The following is a 25,861-nucleotide window of genomic DNA, read 5'->3' as shown; positions in this document are numbered from 1 at the left end:
CTAGTATAGCAATTCAAATGTGCGAAACGTCTCAATTCGATCTTGTGTTTGCATGGCTGTGTTTCGGTTTGAAGGACTGCTCATGTCTATAGGCGACGGTTACCACTTTTTATCAGGTGGGCCGTCAGCTTGTTTGCCATTCTAAGTTGTATAAAACAAAAAGGTATTTATTTCAAGAGAAAGCCCACAGTTTTGAAATAAAACGCAATTTAATTTTGTGTATTTTTAACTTAGAAGAAAGCGTAACGGAAATAACTACCATTTGGGAGCTAAGTAACGAATTGTGACTGTATAATGGCCCGCTTACGCGTGCTGCACGCACTAGATTATTGGCTGATTTATTTTAATCTTATAAAAGAAATCAACAATTTTAATCATATATTTGATTTCATCTAATCATTATGGAAACATTGTGCCAAAATGGCGGCCAAGAAAAGTATTCACATGTTTTTTTTTATGCAACTGGGTTTTTTTTTAATGTGTGAAAATGGTTTCTCCGCCATTAATATTGGTATACACCGATGGGGCACCAGTGGAAGACGATAGGTGAGAATGAATGCAGGTCAAACTCCTTGGAGGGGTTTTACCAGTAGTTGCCACGTTTGGCAGGCGGATTGGTAAACACAGTCAGGCTTTAGAGATGTTTTAAGAGTGACGCTGCTGCCCATCCCTCGCCCGAGTCGGCTTTTACGATACCCACAGGAAAGGAAGGAGTGGTCTATTCTATGCCGGGACCACATAGGTAGACTATGTAAATCTGATAGCAAATTTTCTTGTTTATTAGGCACTGAATGTGTCAGACTTCACGTGTCAACAAGTACTAAGTTTGTTACCTTTTATATTATGTACAACTACAATACACGAAACAACAAAATACACGCAATACTGTACCATACCTAGTCATGTTATATAAAACTTTACCTTTTACAAACATTTAATATCATATTTCAACGTCATCCGCCTAACACTAACAGGCTATCTCTTTCTCTAACTTTTCCATTATCCAGTAGAGGGATATATATGTATGTATCCCTCTACTGGAGGTATGTATATATATGATGTATGAAGGATAATAGGTTTTAATGTAATAAGTACAAGTTTTAGTGTAATGCAACTAGATGATTAGTGTGTTTTCATAGACGCCCTGCGTCATCTTTTACGGCCGGTGATCGGTCGTCTCTCGAATTCGAGTCCGGTAAACAGCAGAGGTCGCCAGTTCGGGGGACGACCACATACTCTTTTTTTTTGTTGCAGTATCCGGCCGTAATACCTTCCTAATGCTCCTCAAATATTGCGTCTGAACTGCGCCCACCATGTACCCTCTTAATAAGCATTCCGTCACCCGTATCCAATAGCGAGGACGGGATGCCTTAAATACAGTACCGCAAACCATAAAAAAAAACTTACGTGAATTAGATCCACTAATTTCGGAATCAATTCGTGATCCTTAGTCATGAGCGATTGTGAGGCGATCACGAGTCTCACTAAACGTTTAATATAATGTGTGCTTACGAAACTTTTGAACAATATCAATAGGTTATTATAATGACGATACAATTTAACAGATGCGAGGTGTATTATGATAATATCGTATCAAATATAGCTGCTTTCATAAATTACTGTTTTACAAAAAATCTCGTTTCATTCTCTCTGAGACATTTTCTTTAAGAGGTTAATGATGTATGTTTTTAGAATAATGACACCTTCGTGGAATTCTGTGATGAAGAAACCAATGTGTTTATTTATTTATTTTTTTCATTTTGGAATGAGCTTTCGTTTAGTTTTTTTTTTCTCTAGAGGTGAAAAGAATAGGGATTTCTTTAAAAAGGATATGTAAGGTACTTTCTATTTTTAAACGAAAGAAAATAAATTTTATTTTAATACAATATTCTTAAAAACTGTAAACGATCTAATAAGAAAATCGTTAAGCTAATACTCAGTTACCTGAGATCGTGTACAAATTCATATAATTCTTTTTGATTACTCGAAAATGTAACGTTCACTTAAACCTTCAAAATGTAGAAATAATCTTATTTTGTTTTGTTCATAATTCCCGCCAAATCTTCGACTTATACTGTTTTTTAATATTCGATTCATGAAATTTCTGTCAAATATATCATGGGTAGAATCTTAGTTTTATGCATAGCTAATAATTTTGGTTTCACTTAGTAATATTCTTTTTATTTTCAACATTTTAAAATAAAATACCTTTAAATCGCTAATTCAAGGGCAAACTTTTAAAATATTTTTTTAGTTTTTCTTGAAAGCTGTATTCTTTTTCCCCCAGGGCACGTCTGCGTCGGAATTGTTAAACTCTCAGGAGCGAGGCGCTCTAGTGAAACACGTGCTCGAGTCGGCTCGCGCCGAGCCCGGCGACGAGCATGCTCTCGAGCCGGCGCTCACGCTGCGGCCCGGACAGAGTATCGGTAAATGGCTATTATAATTTAATTTATATTTTTCATTATTGACACAGTTTATAATTTGTCAAACTTATCTGTCATTATTTAAAAACAATTTGCGATTTTTCAATGTTTCTAATTGATTATTTAAACTTAAGCGTAAGTCATACATAAACATACATTACATAAAAATATACATTAAAATTTTTGCAAATACTTCATATTACTTTGGGATTTTTGGAGAATATTACTGTGATGATTTCAACAAAACTGTTACTCTTTTCCATTTGCGAGCTTAAAAGATTATGAAAAGGTCACAGTGTCACAGGTTTTTCTGTCTGGAAAAAGCCCGTCGTTCAATACCCTTGCATAAGGGGGAGAAGGGATTGTTAGCAATGGGGATTACCAATCCCATTGCTAGCAATAAACTCTATCAGGTCAACCTCCTCGCGGTTCCCCCTGGAAACCTTGATTGGTTGATTGTTGAATTCGTCACGATGGGCTAACTGACCTGCTTAGTCCTCACCTATCATGCCTAACTGGTGCCCCACCGGTGTATACCGATAGTGCGGGTGGAGTTACCATTCCATTATCATCCATTAAAAAAAATACACTTGCATAGAGTTCTATTGAAGCAGAATATTATACATTTATATTTTTTATTTTAATTGCAGTTCCGGCTTGTGTCAGCCGAGGGGTTGTCGCCAGTATGTTTCCTCTTCATGATAGAAACGCCCTTGAAAGCCTGAGAAAGAAATGGGTGAAGACGTTCTTTTCTCCACAGCCATTAGGTCGGTATTTTTGCATATTCTTTATCAATAAATTAAAATATAGCATTTTTCGTTAATAAATAATCTAAATTAGGCCTATACAAAAATACAACTTCATGAAAGGAAAGCTGTAAATCATACTTCATATTTATAATGAGGTATGATTTAGGTATATTCTTTCTTTCCATTTTCTGACTAGAATTATACTTTGAAAACTACGTAAATTTAGCATTTTACTTAGTTTTCAATAAATATTATAGCAATAAAAAATCAACTTTATTTTAGTTAAAAATGTTTGTTTGATTTTTTAGAACTCTTGACATCTTTTTCTTAACAAATAAGTTTATAATTTTGAATAGATGTTGCATTTTAGATTTTTTTAATTGGTTAAATATTCGTCTATCCATTTAAACTTTTATTTCTGATCATATAATTTTATTTCAGATGAAATAAGTGAATACTTTGGTGTTAAAATTGCGATGTATTTTGCATGGCTCGGACATTATACCCAGTCATTGACAGTGCCTGCTGTTGTTGGTTTTCTATTTTGGGTATGATTTAATTCATTTTCTATTTTATTCGAGTTCAATATATTTTTTAATTGAAATTATGATCCTTCCAGCCGGATAAAAGGTTTATTACATTTTTTATTTTGCAGATATGGTTGGGTACAGCAAATGAAAATTGGAAGGATATAGCTTATGTATTATTCTCACTTTTCAACGTTTTGTGGGCTTGCGTATATTTAGAAACTTGGAAAAGGTGTGTACATTTAATTTTACATTCAAGTTTGTATATGTTATTTGACCATATGATATGATTTTGTTATTGTATTATTTGTATTTCAGGTATTCAAATGTTTTAGCGTACAAATGGGGAACATTGGATCAGAGAGACGAATTGTTAGTAGAGCCGCGACCACTTTTTCAGGTATCATCCTTATTGCTATAAAACCTTATTAATGTTTCACAACATGTGCTCAGATTTTGGCTAACTGGTTTTCTAACTGACCAATATTTACATTTATGAGTTTTTGCTAACAAAATATTTGTAATAAAATAACGATATTAAAATAGTTAAAAGATCTGTTTTACACGAATCATACAATCGACTGATTAAACTTGTACTGTTCCCATAATATTTAACTGAAGGTTATATGCATGAGTTACTTGAAACTTGGTAAAGCGACTTTTTTATTCCTCTTGTTTAATAGTGGACCATTGTTGGCAATATACCTAATTTGCTAATTCCTTGTCATATTGCTGGAAATGACTTTGGTAGTCTGCATTACTAAAAAGCCATTCCCTCCAATCGTATCATAATGTCCACTGCCGAACGTAAACTTCCCCCATATGGGGGTAAACATAACCACTAGGTGTTAGTTGGTGTAAATTAAGTGAGCGCTGTACTCATAGATGAGTAGTGTATAGCTGCTAAGCGTGAGGCGTGTGCAGGGCGAGATGGGCACGAGCCCGGTGACGGGGCGGCCGGAACCGCAGTACGCGGCGTGGCGGCGGCGCGCCTGGCGCCACCTGGTGTCGCTGCCCGTCATGCTGCTCTGCCTCTCTGTCGCCGCCGCCGCCACCTTCGGCTTTCTGCGGGCCCAGGTACCTACCTTCTTATGTGCCACTGGTTAATCCGGCAAACGTTATTTTGCCACCTTATAAGATTTGAAATAAATAATACATATGTATTTAGAAAATTTAAGTATCTAATATTTTTATTAGATAAACCAACAAGCTAGTGGCCGATGGTTTGTAGTATTCAGTTAAAAAATCTTCCATATTCCAACAGGACTGGTGGGAGAGCAACATTATATATTTCACGTGGTTCCCACGGGCTATTCTCGCTATTATAATCTGGGTTGAAGAGGAAGTGTACGCTAGAATAGCCAGGTGGCTCAACGATAAAGGTACGTTCCGTTTTACGCAATTTGCGTTGTAAAAGGTTTGCGTTGGAATGTCTTTTAGAAATATGGGCTGTTGTTACATGTAGGGTGATGAAAATTAAACATCGATTTAATTTGACTAAATTTGTTTAGTTCTTATACAATTATTTATCAAACACACGATTTAGTAATCATATCTAAAGGTAATTATAATAAGCAAGAAATTAATGTTCCTACAAACCATTCTTTCTAGCTCGAAGAATGTAGGTATACAATAAAGAAAGTCTGTTGATAAATATTAAAACTTATTATGAAGGTTATTTGTAAGACAATTATTTTGTATGTTCGTTTCTGGTGGAGATTGTAGTCACAAGTGAAAATCATGTACCAACTTTACACCACTCTTCATAGATTTTTAACAATTGTATTAGTCATTCTTCAGTCGTCTATTCATTTTACTCCACTATTGGACTATATTGTTCTCAAAGATTCTACAACTTAGTTACTAATGGAATAAGAAACCACTTAAAACTCAAAATGTTTATATATTAAGAATAATAAAATCTTTTCTCCAATTTCATTAACTATAAAATATAATACACTGAATACAAGGTACCTATCATATGTAAGTTTTAGTATGATACCGTTCTTTGACATCTTTTCATGTATGTATCTTGCTAAGAAACGCAATAACATAAGACAAATAGTATTACTGTAGTATTCATAAAAAAGAACTGTAGTGAGAGATAAAATCCCTTTCAATTAAAATTTAACTCAAAAGAAAATAATAAAACTTTTGATTTAAAGTAGGTTTATTGCATGATTGACTGTGATTGGTTAAAGAAGATACATTCTTTATTATTTCAACATTTATTCTATAAAAAATATTATAATAAACATGTAACAATAGCCCAAATTAAACCCAGATAACTCGTACACTGCATTAACATTAACAAAGATTAAAACAAAGTTTCAGTTTTTTGTTTTTTTATTTTTCTTTTTATGATAAATATGTAGACTATAATTAATTTTGAGTCTTTATTGTTTATGGAGAGAGTTTGTGTGAAAATTGTTTTGAGGGTCAATACGTTTGTAAGTACGCATCTAATATTACTATTCAGGTCGCACAGTTTGTAATATCATTATACCCTTTAATTTTTTTTTTATTTTACATTTGATAGCTTGCTGTTTGAATTTATATTGTATTTAAAAAATATATATTTATCGTATTATAATATCTAATAGGTAAAGTTATAAATAGGATCGTAGAAATAAACATTTTAATGTCGACTAATACGAAATATGAATACATAATATGGTAAATTAAAGAGTGTGACAATTCCAGAGTGTAGTGTGCGAGTGTGTTTTTTTTTTCTTGATTTAACTGTGTGTCCAATAATAGACTTGTACAAACTTCTAACTTCTATAGTTAGGCATTTTGCATGACTATAGTATTGATCCCTGTATTTCCTTCTACTAGACGAATATTAGCACCCAGATCTTAGTGTATTGTCTACATTTAAAACTGAATTATAAATAGCTAAATAATTGGCAATAATATTAAACAATTCTAGTTAGTTTATGTAGATTACACCCTCAAGTGTAGGTAGACTTGAAATTTACTATAGCGCATATTATTTTCTCTCTTTTCTGCTTACCAAATGGGACTGGACCACGTTAAAAAAATCTGGTGACATCCAACTATCATAATATGATTTTGAAATCCGACAGAAAACTATCGTCTCGAGACAAAGTATGAGAATCACCTGATTGTGAAAATAGCATTGGTTTGTATAAAAAATGCTGTCCAACTAACGCCATAAAAGCCAAGCTTCCGTCACGCTTTGTCATAGACACGCTTGTCATAGACAATTAACGGAGATTAAAAAATAAATGGTAATCTATGGAAACTGATAATGAAGGCACAGCGGTATTGGTTGCATATGCACGCGTTTTCAGTTGAAGCTTGCATGGATTTGTTTTATGCTATAAAATTAAGTGAACCGATTAAAGCACGCCTCATTGTAACTGCAAATCACAAGTTGGTACTTGGAACTTGTAATGTTTCTTGTAAACTTTTCGACACCAATAACGTCTTTTGTTAAATTAACATACCTAATTAAAATCTATAGATTTTAAAATTAAATTTAAAGACTAATAAATTATTAAATGTATTTTACTTTATTTACCTATTCTCACTCTTTTTAGCATTAGTATTATATTTCTTATATGTTTAATAGTTATTTTTTTTAATATTTGAAAAAAAAAAGTATATTTAAAAAAATACGACCATAAACAAGATTGTTATAATCTACGTGAATTACAAATTTTATTTAAACTGCTGAATATGAAGTATTCTAAATGTTAATCTAGAATAATGGTCGTATTTGTATATCGAATTTTATTTAAATTCGATCAGCCGTTTAAATAAAAAAACTAATATCAATTAGAAACAAAATGTCACCTTTATACATAAACATTCCAAAATGATTTATGTATCGATAAACATATATCCTTGGTGAGCATTTTGTAACCAATCTACTCACCAACATAAATGTATCTACTTACAATTTACAAAAATAAGTAATAATTAATTGTGATTTTTTTATCTCCGACGATTACTACTCGTATCAACCTACTAATATTATAAATACGAAATTAGTAAAGATGTTTGTATGTTTGTTATGATTTTTGAACGGATTTCGAAGTATAATAATTTGTGTTTCATCCGTGAAGCAGTTGTGTTTGCATGGCTGTGTTTCGGTTTGAAGGGTGGGATATGGCGTGAATTTACTGGGTACAGAGGAATAACACCTGAGTCCTCAGGAATGGCAACACATGGGGGGTATCATGGGCGAAACAGTATACTCTGTTATGTCCATGGTACTGCTCATGTCTATAGGCGACAGTTACCACTTTCCATCAGGTGGGCCGTCAGCTTGTTTGCCATTCTAAGTTGTATAAAAAATATATATAAAACTCTGTTTAATAAAAAAATATGTCAAACTGTGGGGAACAGCTGGTTTGGTAATACATTATTTACAATTGCGTCAGTAGTTACATGCTTAATTTTTTTTGCCTTATGATAATGCTTACAATCGTTGCAAAAACACAATGAAAATCAAAGCCGCATCATACCCTCGTAGAATATTCTCATTGACATTATAGTGTATTAGATATTAGGCTTTTTTTTGTGTAACAAAAATCTTTGCAATATTACTTGGGCGTTTTAAAAATGTTCACCTATATTTTTTAGATTTTTAAATACATAATAATGGGCTTCACTGCTGAGGACAGGTCTCTCTTTCTCCTTATCTCTATTTCTTTCCTTTATATCTTCCTTTTTGTTATTCTTTTCCTTCGTCTATTCCTCTTTAATTTCCCTCTTCCTTTTCTCTTCCATACCATCTCTCTCTTTCTCTCTCTTTCTCTCTCTCTCTCTTTCTCTCTCTCTCTCTCTCTCTCTCTCTCTCTCTCTCTCTTTCTCTCTCACTTTCTCTCTCTCTCTTTCAAAATGGGAAATTAGATCACTGACATGATGATATGAGGTTGAACTATATTAATAAACTCCAAGTGATAGTTTGTGAAGTATTAATGTTATTTTAAATTTCATATAAGAAAATTAATTATCGACTGTTTTATTTACAGTTTCAGTTCGTGAACTCGTTCATGAGTTTGTTCTACATTGCGTTTTATCTGCAAGATATGGACAAATTGAAAGAGGTAGGTGTTAACTAATAAGTACATATACATACAGTCTAGGGTTCTAAAAAGTACTTGATCGTTGAAATATTTCATGTATTTCAAGAACTAAACATTTTTATCCATAGTTTACTATGTAAAATTTGAAGTGACAAACTATTGTTTCTCCTGATGAAAAATGGCAATCGTCTGCTATAGACATTAATATCACATATAATTCTAGTTTATAACTTCATATAAATCATCTAAATTATTATTATGAAGAAAAAGATTAATTTTTTTGTCTACACATAATGTATTTAATAAACTTAAAAAATATAAAAATTCTTTCGTCTATAAAAAACTACATTATTCGCTAGTAACATAGGTTACATTTTATCTAATTTCTCTCTCTCTCTCTCTATCTCTATCTCTACCTATCTATGCGTTTCTTAGATTTTTTTAAATTATATTAGTTTTCTAAACTTAAGAAATAAGAAAAATTAAGTATTATAGATATTGTACTGTGATATATTATATACTTCGACAGCAAAGTACGTTTCAGAATGGCCGTGTTAGATTTTTTTTTATATAAATATATCTAACACGTGCGAAGCCTGAGCGGGTTGCTAGTATAATATATATACGTATGTCTGTATAATTTTGTATATACGTATAATAAGTATAAAAGTGTACGTTGTAATTCTCAAGGACTAAGACTCGTGTCTCCGTACCTTACTAAATAATAAGTACTTACTAAATGTGTATTGCTCAATATTATTTCTCTATTTCAGCAACTAGCCGTATTGCTTATAACAAGACAAGTGATTGGCAACCTGAAAGAATCAGCGTTACCATATCTCATAGAGAACCTCAGATTGGCTAAGATATGCGTCGATGTGTTCGGTGCGATTAGTCCAAGCAAAAGTAAGTAATAATAGTATTATTAGAGGATTTTTTTTACTTTGTTAAAGGGTGGCCTAGATAGCGTAACGCAAGAGTGGTGGTATACTGTTGGAGGGGGGCGCCTGTGGCAGCGCGCGTTGTACATTTAGACACGACGATTCATTTTACATTGTGTACTAGGGCGGATTGGTCGCTTGTGCTTTGCTCCAATGTTGTTCCTTATTATTTTCATTTTTATGTTTATTTGTTTATATTTAGTTTATTGCCTCATAACTGATAAATAAGCTAATTATTTATTAATAATTTCATTGTATAATATTAATGATCATAGGATTGTCTCGGTTTTTTTTTGTGGGTGAAAATGGAATGGTAACCCCGCCTGCTCTAACGGGATACGCTGGCGGAGCACCAGTGAAGGGTGATCGATGAGAATGAAAACAGGTCAGTTAGCCCATCATGATGAATTCATCAGGAATTAACCATGATAGTTTCCAGGGAGAACCGCGAGGATGTCGACCTGGTTGGGTATATTGCTAGCAATAGGATTCTTAGTCTCCATCACTAACAATCCCTTTCCCCCCAATGGATTGTCTTGATTGATCCAAAATTGATGTCAATTTGATCGCTGTGAGCATTCAGAATCCTACATAATCTGGGTACAATTATGATATATGGGATATGTGTTATGTATACATTACATAACACATAGATCTCTAATGTCCAGAATATTTCAGTACCAACGTCAGCTCAGCTGGCCGAGTTATTCGAGAAGAAAACAGACTCCGGGGAATTGCCCGAGAACAGTTTAACTAATGGCGCCGCCGAGAAGGACGAACGCAGAGACTCCGAGCCTATTGTTGGACAGAAAATCATACACCAGGCTGAGTTGGAGTCGCAGCTGTTTAAGGTGAGAGAGAGAGGGAAAGAGAGAGTGAGAATATGTAATGCAGTATAAAAAATTTATAGTGAAGCGTGTGTATTTGTTTGTGTACCGTCCTGCCAATATTTTCTCAGAGATTACAGTATAGGTTTCTTCAAAAAGGACAAACATTTTGTTTAAAAATCAGCAATATGCATGTGACACCGTTGGTGTGTTAACATATCATAGGATAAAAAAGGATATTTATTTAACTTAGTTCATGTCTATAGGCGATAGTGACTACTTTCTGTCAGGAGGCTTCTTTGCTTTAAATGTTGAATAAAAAAATTAAGTTAGTGTAACAAAAATATATATAAGGTTAGTAAAATTAAGAATATTCTTGTTTTTGAAGCTGTTAAAAATAATATACATATAGAACCGATTTTAAAATTTTTATTACTGTTTAGTCTTGATGGTATTTCAACTTTTAGTTACTCAATACGGTTTATATTTATTTATTTATAAATTACTTATCCCACTTACAGTATCCTAAAACGTGTAGTGATAGGTTTATTTTACAAACTTAAAAATTTTAAACGACATTTAATTTCAAAATAATAATCTAATCCTAATACAAAAAAATCTAACAATTGGAGTGTCAGTCGATTTTTTTTTTAATTGTAAAGTGCGTTACGTGATGTCAGTAAAAATATGACAATGATACTGTTGCCATAGTTAATTTTAAACTGTTGCGATGTATACACATATTTAAACTCTGATCGGTACTTAATGCGACGCGTTCACAGGTAAATAAAACCTACATATATAGTACAACTATGTCATGCCAATACGGCAGCAATAAATTGTCAAAACATTTATTGTAGCGTGTAGTGGTCGGAAGCGACCGTGGTGTGTATGTGTATGTGTGCGCAGTACGAGGGCACGTTCGCGGAGTACCTGGAGATGCTGACGCAGCTGGGCCACGTGGTGCTGTTCTCGTCCGCGTTCCCGCTGGCGGCCGTGTGCGCGCTGCTCAACAACGCGGCCGAGGTGCGAGCCGACGCCTTCAAGCTGTGCCACGTCGCGCAGCGGCCCTTCGGCGAGCGCGTCTCCAGCGTCGGCAGCTGGCAGGTACCGACGCAATTCCCACCACATCTCGCTTTGAACCACCCCACCTCGCTTCGTACCACCTCACCTTACCTCACCTCACCTCATATCACTCAATCTCACTCCATAGTACTCCACTTGTCTTTTCTTTAACCTACACGTACCTTACACCATGTCAACTCATCTTACTTAGGAGAAAGGGATCGTTAGTAATGCGAGCTACCAGTCCCATTGCTAGCAATATACCCTGTCAGGTTGACCTCCACGCGGTTCCCCCTGGAAACCATCGTGCTGAGTTCCGGGTGTATTCATCACGATGGGCACGATCACTGGTGCCCCACCAGCGTATACCGTTAGCGCAGGCGGGGTTATCACTCCATTCATCATCCATTAAAAAAAAAAACAATCTTCATCTTACTACTGCTTATCTCGTTATTTATATTCTTATTTCTCTTGGATTATAAAAAAAAAAAATTCATCAGTCATTTTAGTTTATTCATAATCAGTTTATCGCCAGTTGATTCTTAAAACTAGATTGATTTTCAGCTATTCATATAGTACAAAAATATTAATTAGATTAATAGAACGATAAACAATAATAGAAATGACATTGAAGCATACGTTGAAGTTGTGGGCGGTGTGTGCAGCACGCGATGGAGGCTATGGTGGGCGTGGCGGTGCTGGTGAACTGCGCCCTCATCGGCCTGTCGGGCCCCGTGCACCGCCTGTGGCCGGACGCCGCGCCCGCGCACACAGTGCTGCTCATCGTCGCCTTAGAGGTCTCACTGTGCCACCACTCTAATTTACAGCGGGAGGGGATTTGTTTTTTTTTAACTATAGTACAATGAGAAGTTTGATTTATTGTTTGTAATTGACAAAGAGAGGATTTCATTTTTCGTATGTTTGTTAAAATATTCTTTCACCTATAAAAAGCTACTTTATTAGCGAGCGACATAGGCATATATTTAAATACGTATAATATTGTTTAATATACGATATACAAATTAGGAATCTGTAATTAATGTTATAATATATATATATATTAATATATATATATATATATATATATATATATATATATATATATATATATATATATATTTAATACTATAATATTGTAATTTAATATTATAATACGACTATTGGTATATTAATTTAAATACTTGAATATGTTTATTTCCACAGCACGTCATCTTGATAGTGGTGTTGGCACTCCGCATCGCCATACCAGAGATTCCCGGCTGGCTTGCTACCGAGATGGCTAAAGTGGAGTTCCAGCGACGGGAGGCCATCAAAAATGCACACGCGCCGCTTATGGTAATGAGCTACACTTTTATTACATTTAAGAGAAAAACAAAATGAAAATTTGCATGCAATGCAAAAAAGCAAGTGTCACTTAAAATTTGAATTTTGATGGCAAATAATTATTTAAAATAATTTCAAAGCAAAATGCGAAGCGGGTGCAAAGTTTTGAGTGGTAGATTTATATGCAACGCATTTTAAATAAGCAATCGGCACTTGACGCCATGAAAAAATATAACTATTTTTTTTTTATACAACTTAGAATGGCAAACAAGCTGACGGCCCACCTGATGAAAAGTGGTAACCGTCGCCTATAGACATGAGCAGTACCATACTGTTTCACCCATGATACCCTCCATGCGTTGCCATTCCTGAGGACTCAGGTGTTATTCCTCTGTACCCAGTAAATTCACGCCATATCCCACCCTTTAAAACGGAAACACAGCCATGCAAACACAACTACTTCACGCTTGAAACACGAATGGGACAGAGGTACGTGACGATGGTTATTATGCGACGTGTTCTATGGTTGATATTTTAGTTCGTAAGTAACTTTTTTTTTAATAATCAGCAAGAAACATTAAATATTTTTTTATTTGAAAATTGACAGATAATTACGACGTTGCCTCACTTCAGCAAGCTAAAGTTATGAATGTTCTTGAGAAAGCATATATGAAATTATGCTTGAGCCTTTATGGTACGAATTAATGCACCAAGTAGTGTGTAGTAGTGTAAAGTGTGTCACAGAAAAACTGATTGATACAGTCTTAAAGATTTTTAGTTTTAAATAGATGACAATGGAACAATATTATTGGTTAGCGCTATTGGTTTACGAGATGGTAAGGTGCTAGTGACAGTTGAAAGATAAACATTAAAAAAGGTCCATGTGCCGATAGAGATTGTAGCAACGCCCATATTGACGAATGTACCAAGATTTAACTACTACCTTCTTGTGGTGGTCACTGCTGGTGTTCTGGACTGTTAAGTGGTCAACTTAACAAAGGATATATTCCCTTCCACCTCTAAGAAGTGTAGAAGTTATCTGCCTTCAGAAATAACCAGTAGTCCAACGCTTTCTGCATGCCCCGAAAATGCACAATAGTTCATTAAGCATTATCTTGTCTAGACATGTTTATCAAAGTTATTCATTCGACGAACATGTCTTATATATGTTACATAAACTGTGATATTAGTATAATATTTCGGTATTACAGTCTGAGTGCCCGAGCCAGGACGACGTCCGCACGTCGGCCCGCAGCACTCCCCGCGCGACCCCCGCATCCCCCGCACCCCCTGCGGCCCCCGCGGCCGCCACGCCCACGCGGACCCCCACCACCCCCAAGGGGACAGACAAGTCCGACCGCCGCCGCATCAACATCGGCAAGATACCGGAGATACCGCCGTTCAGGTTTGTCCTACAATATTTTGTATTCAGGCCTGTGCTGACGATGGACATTTTGTCGGCGGACGCATTTTTTTTTATGTTAACTACATGTATGTAGAACACATACTACTATACTATACTACAACACTGTAGCCTCTTGTATAAAAAGTGTGCATGTTTACTCTTAAAAGTATGTGCAATCTTAAAAGTTTTATAAACAGACTAAAATCTACATAGAGGTGATCGAGGATTGTCTCATACTTAAAAGAGTAGGAAAAGGAGGCAAATAAAAATTCTGTTTACAGACAATATGTCCCACGTCTGCGTAGACCATTAAATGTTCAGTTCGCGGCACGCAATTTTAAGCAAACCAAAAAAGACCGTCTACGATCGTCGTTTTTATTCGAGCGCATCGATATTTCGATCTTGTTACGAAGGTAGCAAGGAACATTGTCGCTTATGATAAAGAACAAAATCGTATAAATTCATGAATTCACTTATGACGCTTTCACGTTATTAAGAAAGTTGCGGCGTACAATTTATTGCGTAGTCATATAAACGTACTATTAATACCACAGTTTTTTAGTGTACGATAATGGAATGGTAACTCCGTCTGCATTATTGGTATAAGCTGACTATGCACCAGTAAGGAAGACAGCGGATCAGTTGGTCCTTGAGAAATTACCCAAAAAGATTATCAGGGAGAAAGGCGAGCAAAGTCGATATGATAGGGTTTATTGCTAGTAACAGAGACCATATCTCTCCATTACTAACAATTCCTCTCCAAAAAAAGGAGTTAACCTTTAGTCGTTTATTTATTGTCACTATTTAATTTCGTTGACCATTGTAATAGAGTCGAAATATCAAACAATTGTGGCACAGTATAAATAATTAAATAACAACCAGTAGTCCAACACCTTTGGTATATCTCGAACAATTATGTCAATTCTGTCCGTTGGACAACTGGTAGAAAAGAGTTCTATATGATTCATTATGATTGTAGTTAATTTTTTTATAAATTTAAGTATGCATATAAATTATAAAAACGACCTCAGAAATCTCAAGTTTTAAAGACTTATAGGTTAGCTGTGGCATAGTAATTGCCCAACGATCATTGCATGTGCCATCGCTATGGTCATATCAAGGCATGATGCTGTAGTTGGCTGGAATTTTAAACATCTCGTCTCACTCATAAGCGCGTTGATTTAACAATAATAAGTTATTCTAGGAAATAATATCCATAGTATAATAGTAGTACTATATATATAATACTTCTTTTGAACTAACTGACTTGAGTTCCATTATTTCTGCCAGTGAAAAGTTATGATGTCATTTTTTTTTTCTCTTTATTTTTTTTAAGGGGTCTTTGTGCATTTAAAGTGACTGTCACAATTCCGTCGTACTTATACTAATTTTATAAACAGAAAATAATTTGTACTCGTCATCATCATCATCATCATAACAGCCGTTAATTGCCCACTGCTGAACATGGGCTTCAGTGGCGACCGCGTACGGGCAAACGCAGTGTAGGACAACTCCCCACTAGATAGAGTGACTATCTGAAATGCATTACAGGGAACTAGTGGATGCAGGTGGCTCAGGACCGTTCTTAATGGCAGTCTACCGGGTAGGTTTATGTCCAGCAGTGGACGGATAATGGCTGAAATGATGATGATGAATATAGGCCTTATGGGGGGATTTTGCCAGTAGTTGCCACGCTTCGCAGGCCAGTTGGCAACAGCTACTACTACTACTATACTACTATATCTGGACCGTTAAGTGGTCCATTCTATGCCCGGACCACACGGCGAGTCGTACTCGTATAACAATTAGGATAATATTTAATTTAATACTAAACAGTATAACATTTTAGCTGTATCTGAGATTTGTTTCTGCTATTATATATTTTCATATATTAAAATCGTAAAATATTTGAGCAAGACAAGGTGTTTATTATATTGTGACGGATTGAAATAAACCATTTGGTGCAATGATGTTTGTGTAACTGATTTAATTAATTTTAATTTAATAATTCAATTTAATTTAATTTTATATAGTAAATCAATTTACTAGTATATTTAGTCTTCGGAATTTGTACTTAGTGTACCTACAGTGCGATCAATATGAGAAATAATTAATATTTATTATTTTAATTATATTTTCTTTTCGTATTTTAGGTGTGTAAATGATAAATGAAAGAAATCAATTCATACAAACTTCATTGCAAGCATTCGACGAAAATCCGATTATATAGGTTTTAATTTATTTTAATTTTTTTGTTTTCAGTTAATTTGGCACAAGTAAAATTGTGGATGGGTGTGTAGTTAAAGACATTTATACATTTATTAATCAATTTCAATTCCGTGAAGTCAGTATTATAATGTTGCTTGTTTCAACTAATTTATTTTATGTTTATATTTTTATGTTGCAATAAATTTTATCAATTTACTTGTAGTTTTTTTTTTATCTTTTCCAAACGAGGTCTCGCAATGAGAGATGAATTTCGTGCTGACGGTCCACCTCATGGAAAGTGGTAACTGTCACCTATATACATATACAACATCATCTACACAGAGAATATACTGTGACGCCCGTGATACCTCTCATATGTTTCAAATCTTGACGAATAAGGTGTTATTTATTTATTTAGAAGCATACATTCATAATTAATTAACTATATATAAGAAATATAATTACAATAACACAACTATAGCTTCCTACAATAACAGTTATTCCTAAGATAAGCTTAAAAGATCTCAAATCTCATTGCTTGACCTGCAGACACGCTGGAGTGATTTTATTTCTATAGCTCATTGGCTATTTTTACCATAATTGCGTTTACACATTGTAGTTTTGTTTTTAAATTCTCATCATCTTAAAAAAGACAAAAAATAATTGCTCCTACCAAGAATCCAGTATATTTATTTGATATGATGTAAACGTTCAAAAAATATTCAAAAATTTGCTTTTAGTTTCATATTTTAGTATATATATAGTTTTTTAGTAGACCTTTCATTTAGTTTATATACAAAAATTGTATATACTTTTATAAAGTTTATATACCAAGCAAATTAAATAAATACGGAGATATAAATTTTAAATCGACGACTAACGCGGCTCAAAGCAAAAGGAAATAATAAACGCTTATAAATGTGCAAAGTAACATTTACTATTTTATATTGGAACACCAATATACACGTTAAAGTACTACTACTTACTATTTGAACTGTCCATAGGCTGCAGTGACCGTTTACCATCAGACGGATTGTATGCTTTTTTGCTACCTTTGTTGTATAAAAAAAAAAACTTAAGGGTTTTTAAAAACTTTTTATATAAAAGTATTAAAAACTTTCATTCCTTATAGTCTCTTGAAAGTTTTGTTTTATGAATACTTATTGGATCTCGGTTTGATTTACTCGTACCGTTACACCCTGTATAGAATCTATCTTTACTCACCATAGACAAGACTTATAAATCTTTTAAACTGACCATAGAGTAAACAATAGTTTTTTTGATATAATCCCACGACACCACCAGTGGAAGTCAAAGGTAAATGTTAACATTTATTATCATTCGTCTATTTCACACCGATATTTCGCAGCACTGTATTTTTTTTCTAATATGAATATGCTTCTCTCTTTCTAATGTATACTTATATCTTTGTCTCTCTCCCTTTTTCTCTCGCAATACAAAATAGGAACGTGGACATTTCCAGGCCAAAAGCGGCATCTATAACGGAACCTGTCGTGAATACGGGCTCTCTGCAGCTGTTACAAGATGTTAGTCCTACGAAGCCTATACGGCGTAAGGTAATATTAATAAAATTTATTTCCAGTTTAAATTTATTTAGTTAATTATTATGTATAAGTATTCTCGATATTAACTGTCTAAAAGTATTTAAATTTAAGGAAAAGAAAAACAACTTTTTAAAACTCAGGATTACAGAATACCAGAGGGAGTCTTTGTACAAAAGTCGTTTGCTTGGGCATGCAGCAGTTGTGTTTGCATGGCTGTGTTTCGGTTTGAAGAGTGGGATATAGCAGTGAATTTACAGTATACAGAGGAATAACACCTGAGTCCTCAGGAATGGTAACGCATGGGGGGGATCATGGGCGAAACAGTATACTCTGTTGTGTCCATGGTACTGCTCATGTCTATAGGCGACGGTTACCACTTCCCATCAGGTGGCCCGTCAGCGTGTTTGTCATTCTAAGTTGTATAAAAAAAAAGCGTCCATTCACACAGACCGAAGAGGAGAATAAATTCTGATTGTGTTTAAAATGGTTTAAATTTTTACATTTCCCTTTTTCTCGATGGATTCCCTTGAGTATTTTTATATAATTACTGAAATGTGAAAATATAACTTATTTTAATTAAAAACTATCGCCGTCATTCGAATAACTTTGGTTCTTTTAAGGTGTTCCATCACTAAGGTGCCACAGAATTTTTAGACTCCAGATTCGAACTCACTAACTTTGTACACTATAAATAAGTCGAGGTATCCTAGATTTAAGTTCGTTCCATCGTTCGCTCAATTAATTTGAATTTGGAATCTTTAAATGGTGATAATTTTTTTCTATCTATATAAATTAGCTGTCACTTTTGTCATTCACAGTGGTAATAAAGAATTAGAAATCTTATTTAAAATGCTCTAAAGTTTAAAATGTCAAAGCAAATATTCGGTGATAGGAAGCGGTGGGTGGAGCGCCGCTGTCGCTGCTGGGTGTGCGCGGGCTACGCGACGAACCACTGCATCGGTCCGCGCACTGCATCCCGCAGCCGGCACACCACCGCCCACTCGTCAACCCCACCCTGCAGGTACACTACAGTTTTTATTGGATGAATATGAAATATTTACCGGACCAACCTCTATGCATGTACGAGAGAATTGTTAGCACTGGTTTTATGGTAACAATAGGCCATGTAAGGTCGACCTTCACTTGACACTAACATCTATCGTCACTCACTGGTGACCAGCCAGCATAGACCGAGCGTGTCAGGGTTACCATTCCATTTTCATGTCATTATAAAACAACCTCCACGCTTTCCCCATTCCTCTTTAGTTGGAAAAATAGGTTGTATGGGCGAAATTTCGATTTTTAAAGCGAATGAATGAAAACTATTGTTCCTTTCAAAGAATGAATATTTATATAAACTTAAAATATACATAAAAATAAACATAAAAGCAAGGTAAAGAGGACACTGATTTAATAATATTTTTATTTATTTATTTATTCATTAGTACAAATATGTGTACATGGAGGACTTAATGCTAAGAGCATTCTCTCCCAGTCAACCATAGGAAAGTGTCAGAATACTCGAATGCGGTACTACTAATTATTGATATACATACATACTAAAATTACATATATAAACGAATAAATATATATAAATAACAAATGTAATTTTTTTTTAATATATCAGCCTCATAGTTTTAAACGATATCAAATAGGAGACAATTATTAATTCGTATATGTACTTTGAAAACGATCCATATTTTTTTAATGGATGATAATGGAATGGTAACTCCGCTTGCGCTATCGGTATACACCGCCGGTGCACCAGTGAGGGATGATAAGTAAATTGAAAGGTGATAAATACACCTGGAATTCAGCATGATGGTTTCCAGGAGGAACCACGTGGAGGTCGACCTGATGGGGTATATTGTTAGCAATGGAACTAATAGTCCGCATTCCTAACAATCCCTTCCCCCCTATAGGCGACGGTTTTTTTTGTTTATGCATGATAATGGAATGGTAACCCCGCCTGCGCTAACGGTATACATTAGCAAGGCACCAGTGAGGGATGATAGGTGAGGATGAAGCAGGTCAGTTAGCCCGCCGTGACTAACTAACAATAAATCAATCACGATGGTTTCCAGGGGAAACCACAAGGAGGCCGACCTGATATAGTATATTGCTAGAAATGGGGCTACTTATCCCCATTACTACTACTATATGGATCGTTTAGAGGGAGAAGGAATTATTATTCCTTCTCCCTCTAAACGATCCATATAGTTAACATACATATTATATATCTGAAAATATTCCATAAACAAATAATTTTATTATTTATTTTTAGGAATTGTCGGGTAGCGTGAGCGCTGGCGGTTCGGAGCCGGACTTGAACGCGGTGCCCTCGGCGTCGCCTTCAATCGACGCTAGCGCCACCTCTAGTGAGGACGATAAACCTAAAGACAAAGGGGGTAAGTAACTGTTTGCAGGATGATTAATTGTTGTCATAAGCTTTTATTATAAAACAATGACTAATGAAAAGCGAGAAGGCGCCTCTCGATAAACTGTATTAAAACAGCAATTTATGTGTCCTTTAATTATTTTCTATTTACAACACTGCTTGTTAGATATTACAGCTTTTACCAATTGCAAGACATGGCCAAATTTTACGCTGTGAGGTCCCGGTATAGAATGGGCCACCTCCTTTTCCCGTGAGTGTCGTAAGAGGCGACTAATAAAACTTAATGGTCGAGGAATGTTACAAGAAACGGCTAAGGGAGGGCGAGGGATGGGCAGCAACGTTTTTTTTTACAACACAGGGGGCAATCGAGCATGCGGCTCACCTGATGGTAAATGACTACCGCCGCCCATGGTCACCCACAACACCTACGGCATTGCAGGTGTGCTGCCGGCCTTTTATAAGGGAATACGCTCTATTCTTGAAGGTTATGTTGTCGTATCGATTCGGAAATACTGCTGCTGGAAGTTGATTCCAAAGAGTGGTTGTGCGTGGGAGAAAGTGCCTTTAAAAACGCACGGTGGAGGACCGCCACTCGTCCAGATGGTTGGGATGAAATTTTAGTTTATGGCGGATTGTACGATGGTGAAAATCAACAGCAGTAAATGCGGTTGCCAACCCACCAGCCAAATGTACTATATAATAACTACTGCTACAACAATCCTTATGGGGAAATCCTATGTTCAGCAGTGGACAGTTAATGGATGATATAAAATAATAATAATAACAAAGAATTTTATATTATTTAATTACCACTAGATATGAACTCAGTTGCGATCCTGTGAAACTTACCAGTACAATGGAATATGACTGGCCTAGCAGTGCCAGTTCGAATCCCGTTCGCTTCGATTTTTTTTAATTATAAAATAATTATTGCAATATGATATACGTTACATTGCTAATTCTGGAGTGAACTTTTTTTTAGTTTTGTGTTGGTCTCATTTTATATTTGTGGTGAATGAAGGTAGTTAGCTAATTTCATGGTTGTGTTCCCGAAAATCTAATTTCAAATCTGGTATACTATCATTCATCTTAGTTAAGCTAATATCAATCCACTGTTAAACATAAACCTCCCCTATAGACTGTCATAAGGAACGGTCCTTTACCACCTGCATCAACAGCAGAGGAAGTCAGCAGTTGCAGGATCATCTAGAAGTGATTTATTTATTTGATTTTCCTACTTCTGAAATTCACGTGTCGAAGTAACATACAAACAGCTAGTTTTGAATATTTCATCATCATCCTGGCCATCTCATAATACCCGCCATAATGGTAGGGGCGTCGGGGTGAACCTCATTGCCCCGGCATCCTATCCGGAGGCCATAGCCTCGGGTCACTGGGTTTTAAGCCGACATACACGGAAGTTGTGTGTGTATGTCGGCATGGCGTGAATGTTTGTATATTGCTTCAGGTCGTTCCCGCGCGAAGGCGGCGCTGGTGAAGCGGGTGCGGTCGGTGGCGGTGTTCTCGCTGGGGCTGAAGCGAGCTCGCGAGGCGGCGGCGGCGGCGCGCGGGCGCCCGCGCACACGCCGCACACGCCCGACAAGGGCACCATGGTCTGACGCCTCTCTTTTCTCTATGACGCTTAGAATGACAGACAAGTTAACGGTCCTGATGAAAAGTGATGGAATGAGCTCCCTGCCGAGGTTTTCCTAAGACACTATATCATGGGGTTTTTCAAAAGGAGGGTAAAGAGGTTTCTTCAGGGTCGGCAACCCGCGCGTAATACCCCTGGTATTGCAGGCGTCCATAGACTACGGTAACCACTTACCATCAGGTGGGCCGTATGCTTGTTTTTCACCTCAGTGGTATAAAAAAAAAGTAGTAACTGTCCCCTTTAGATATAAACTCGTGAAAGGGTGCTTCTGGTCTGTTCAAGAATACTGTAATTGATTGTGGCTTGATAGCTTTTTATTTTCTTTTATTAATACGATGTTTGTGATAGTAATTTTATCCTTTCATACATTTTTTTTGTAATAAAACTTAACTTTTATTTAAAAAAAACAATAGCTGTGTTTCTTGCCCATTCTTCTCAGCTGAAATTACATTCCAAACTGGGCGGTGAATTTATAAAAAATAATGACTATAAAAATGCTTATTATTAAGTTTATTTAAATAAAAATGATTTATTATCGTTAAATTAATTTGATTTAATTATTAATATGACTGTGAGAGACAATATAAAGATATTTGTAAGTATATATGATATATATAATCTATTAAAATGTATACATTTTTGTACTTCCAGGGGCTCCCGGCACCGATGTTAGGTGGAGAGCTGTCACTAATACCGATAGAACAACTTATACAAGTGGAGGATGTGAAACGTAATTAGGTTTTCATAAGTAAAACACGTGGGGATTGAAAGCCGAAAGTGGCGCAGGCAAGAAAAATAAGGAAGCTTAAAAACCATATTGAGATTGATTGAAATAATAAAACCCATATTGTTCACTTTAATGAATAATGTATCGTGAAAACAAAATGAAAGATTTGGCGTTTTCTTACTTCTTTCATACATAACAGTGACATTATTAAGGATATTGACTTCGATTTAATCTCATTTTGTTTTTAAGCTTCTAAAGAGCTCCGTAGACGATCAAGCTACTTGAGAATTGCACTATAATGTCGTTTGTAGAACAGAGACTACTCAGTCTTTTATTTTACAGGCGCCAAAAGATGCTTGATTTAATCTGTTTGATCGTGTATGGAGCCCATTAGAGGAAGGCGTTAACTGATAATTAGAGTCATAGAGTTGTTAAATGACCTAGCAATCAGTCCTTACTATTTATACCGCCTTGTTTTTAATCCAATTCAGTATTAGAATAATTTCGCGACTAAACAAATGCCGTACTTAATGTCGATTGATACACAACCCATCATGTATACACTACATTGAAAAAGAAATTTGCAACTATTAAAAACATATGTGGATAATCATACAACAGAATTAGCATCGATGTTAACTAGTATTACAAATGATTGTTACACGGATATATAAACCACACTGTTAGACCATAGATAGACATAGATAGGCATAGACAACGTAATGTTTTTTATTGTTGCATAAATTAAATAGTGGCTACCAATATAACGGTACCAAATGACAATTAGTGTATTCTGTATGTGTATTATCGAGTTTATAGATATCTTTTACAATGCCCATTACAATTTATGAGTAAAATTGGGTATATAGTAGGTATAATTGAGAATGGATTACATCACAAAAAAAGTAATTTACCTTTAATCCGGGCTAAAAATTTTGGATTAAGAACATTTGTGCTGTAGTGTTGCCAGGTTTACATTATCTGTCAGTTTACAAAAATATTATAACAATGTTGCTAACAATCGTCATCGTTATTACAATGTATCCACCGTCGATTGTTCAACATAGGTCTCGCTCATACTGACTTATTGCAATTCTGCAATTTGTCAATCAATCTCGTGAGGATTGATTGCCTGTTTCAGTATCTTAAAAAAAAGGAGATTTCATGCGCCATTTTCACCTAAATATATTAAATATTGCTTTTATTGAATCTCTATTAGCTGAACCCAAATAAAAAAAAATTGTCACCTCTATAAATTATTGATGCTCATTAATTCCTCTCTTTTCCCGAGATGACATTACAAATATAATACAAAATTAATTACTACCTCTTTATAATATTGGTTAACATTGAGAAATGATTTGAAAAATCGACAGGTAATTTAGACGCTGCCATACTACGTTAAAATAAAAAGAAAAATTAACGTAGCGTGTAATAAAAAAAAAAATATAAAACGATTTCCTACTAGAAATGTAAGGTTGGTATTTAGAAACAATTGTTCGAGCAATAAGGGCCATTGTAATAGAAATCAATAATATAATTTATTGTTAATCAATGTTTTTTTTTTAATTAGTACAAATTGTAGAGGTGTACTGACTGTAAAAAGACGGGTGACGTCATGTGATAAACGCGAAAGGGACAACATGTAAGTTAAAACGGGACGGATTTTTTAAGTGTTTTAAATGTTTCGATGAGATTTTTTGATGTTAGTGACATTATCACGCGAGTGTTTCACGGTAATTTTTTTTTAAGCTTTTTGCGTAGATACAAAGCAATTGTGTGACAATAATTTGGAGTTGCTGTTCGGATATTGGGTGTACATATAATTTGCTTCAAAGTCTGGCCGCGTTATGTGAGAGTAGGTGAATATATTAACAGAAACTAGGAGAAATGTACGCATTCACTACTTGACATAGTTAGTCTTTCATGACCACCGGTCAGTGGTCAGTTAACCACCAATACTTACCAACTAATATAACCAATAATGCCCAACAGGGTCCATAATTGAAGTTGAAATGTTATCTGCTAATCACATTATGGAATGCAATAAGAAATAAATAAATAATACGGGCAAATTTTTATAGGAAAAATAAAATACATCCTAATTTTATTACAATTACGTTGAAATAAAAAAGTTTTAAAATTAATTCTCAATACGTTGAAATAAAAAATATTTCTCTATTTAACATAGACAAGGAAAGGAGGTTATGTAAATTAGAAAAAAAAATCTCTTAGTTTATGGTACAATATTGCCAGGTTATATAAGCAGCAGGCATAATTAGGTGTTAGAATGGTCTTTCTGACTAGTTTTGTTTCATAATTAAATATATATAATAAGATAACATTTCTACTAGTTTCCTGTTTATATTATAAGTAATATTTCAAATTATTTTTATTTCCTAATTAAGTATATCCAATAAGGTAACATTTCTACTAGTTTCCTCTTTACTATGCAGTACGTTAATTAACGCAACTCATTCCTTAAAACTAATGTTAGTAATGTCCTAAAAAAGTAATATTTTCTAAAAAAAAATTATATTACCATAAAATTTAAAAAAAAAAAAATCAAAATAAAACAATCTGTACTGTAGTATCAACTGTAAATCATATCTATTATTATTTAGTGTCATTGTTACAGATACAGTTTGTATTTATTTTTTTTTTATTTTGTCTTGTTAATATTAATTTTCATTTAAAAATTAGTTTTAGGAAAACTTTTATTAAGACCCTATTAATAAATACTAACACTAGTTTTAAGGAATGGGTTACGTTAATTAACATACTGTATATTGTAACTAATAGTTCCAAATATGGTTAGATTAACTTCACGCCTTTGTCCTTAACTTTGCATGCCATAGAACAATGCCCTAAATAAAATATAAGTCAAAAACTACGGATATTAATTTTCAATCTTTAATAATACTTTAACTAGTATTTTGTATTAAAAATTCAAATAGTTAAAATTGGTAATAAATATATATTTTATGTA

General features: G+C 34.6%; 1 protein-coding gene across 1 annotated transcript in view; it reads left to right on the top strand.

Moving 5' to 3' along the window:
* Positions 1-25,261, top strand: part of LOC113509416 (anoctamin-8-like) — a 31,866-nt gene extending 6,605 nt beyond the window's left edge. The window contains 21 exon segments of the mRNA XM_052902078.1: positions 2,288-2,426; positions 3,074-3,190; positions 3,614-3,720; positions 3,828-3,931; positions 4,018-4,099; positions 4,624-4,776; positions 4,964-5,081; positions 6,789-6,844; positions 8,706-8,780; positions 9,533-9,665; positions 10,379-10,551; positions 11,437-11,634; positions 12,258-12,389; positions 12,796-12,927; positions 14,127-14,320; positions 18,012-18,105; positions 18,986-19,114; positions 20,378-20,501; positions 21,960-22,060; positions 22,063-22,104; positions 22,797-25,261. Coding sequence (XP_052758038.1) covers positions 2,288-2,426; positions 3,074-3,190; positions 3,614-3,720; positions 3,828-3,931; positions 4,018-4,099; positions 4,624-4,776; positions 4,964-5,081; positions 6,789-6,844; positions 8,706-8,780; positions 9,533-9,665; positions 10,379-10,551; positions 11,437-11,634; positions 12,258-12,389; positions 12,796-12,927; positions 14,127-14,320; positions 18,012-18,105; positions 18,986-19,114; positions 20,378-20,501; positions 21,960-22,060; positions 22,063-22,104; positions 22,797-22,883 — 2,490 coding nt within the window. The 3' untranslated portion in view covers positions 22,884-25,261.
* The last annotated feature ends 600 nt before the right edge of the window (positions 25,262-25,861 follow it).

This window comes from Galleria mellonella, unplaced genomic scaffold (assembly GCF_026898425.1).
Source record: "Galleria mellonella isolate WM207_F2 unplaced genomic scaffold, CSIRO_AGI_GalMel_v1 utg87, whole genome shotgun sequence".
NCBI classification, from domain to species: Eukaryota; Metazoa; Arthropoda; class Insecta; order Lepidoptera; family Pyralidae; genus Galleria; species Galleria mellonella.
This window is presented reverse-complemented; position numbering and strand designations above follow the sequence as displayed.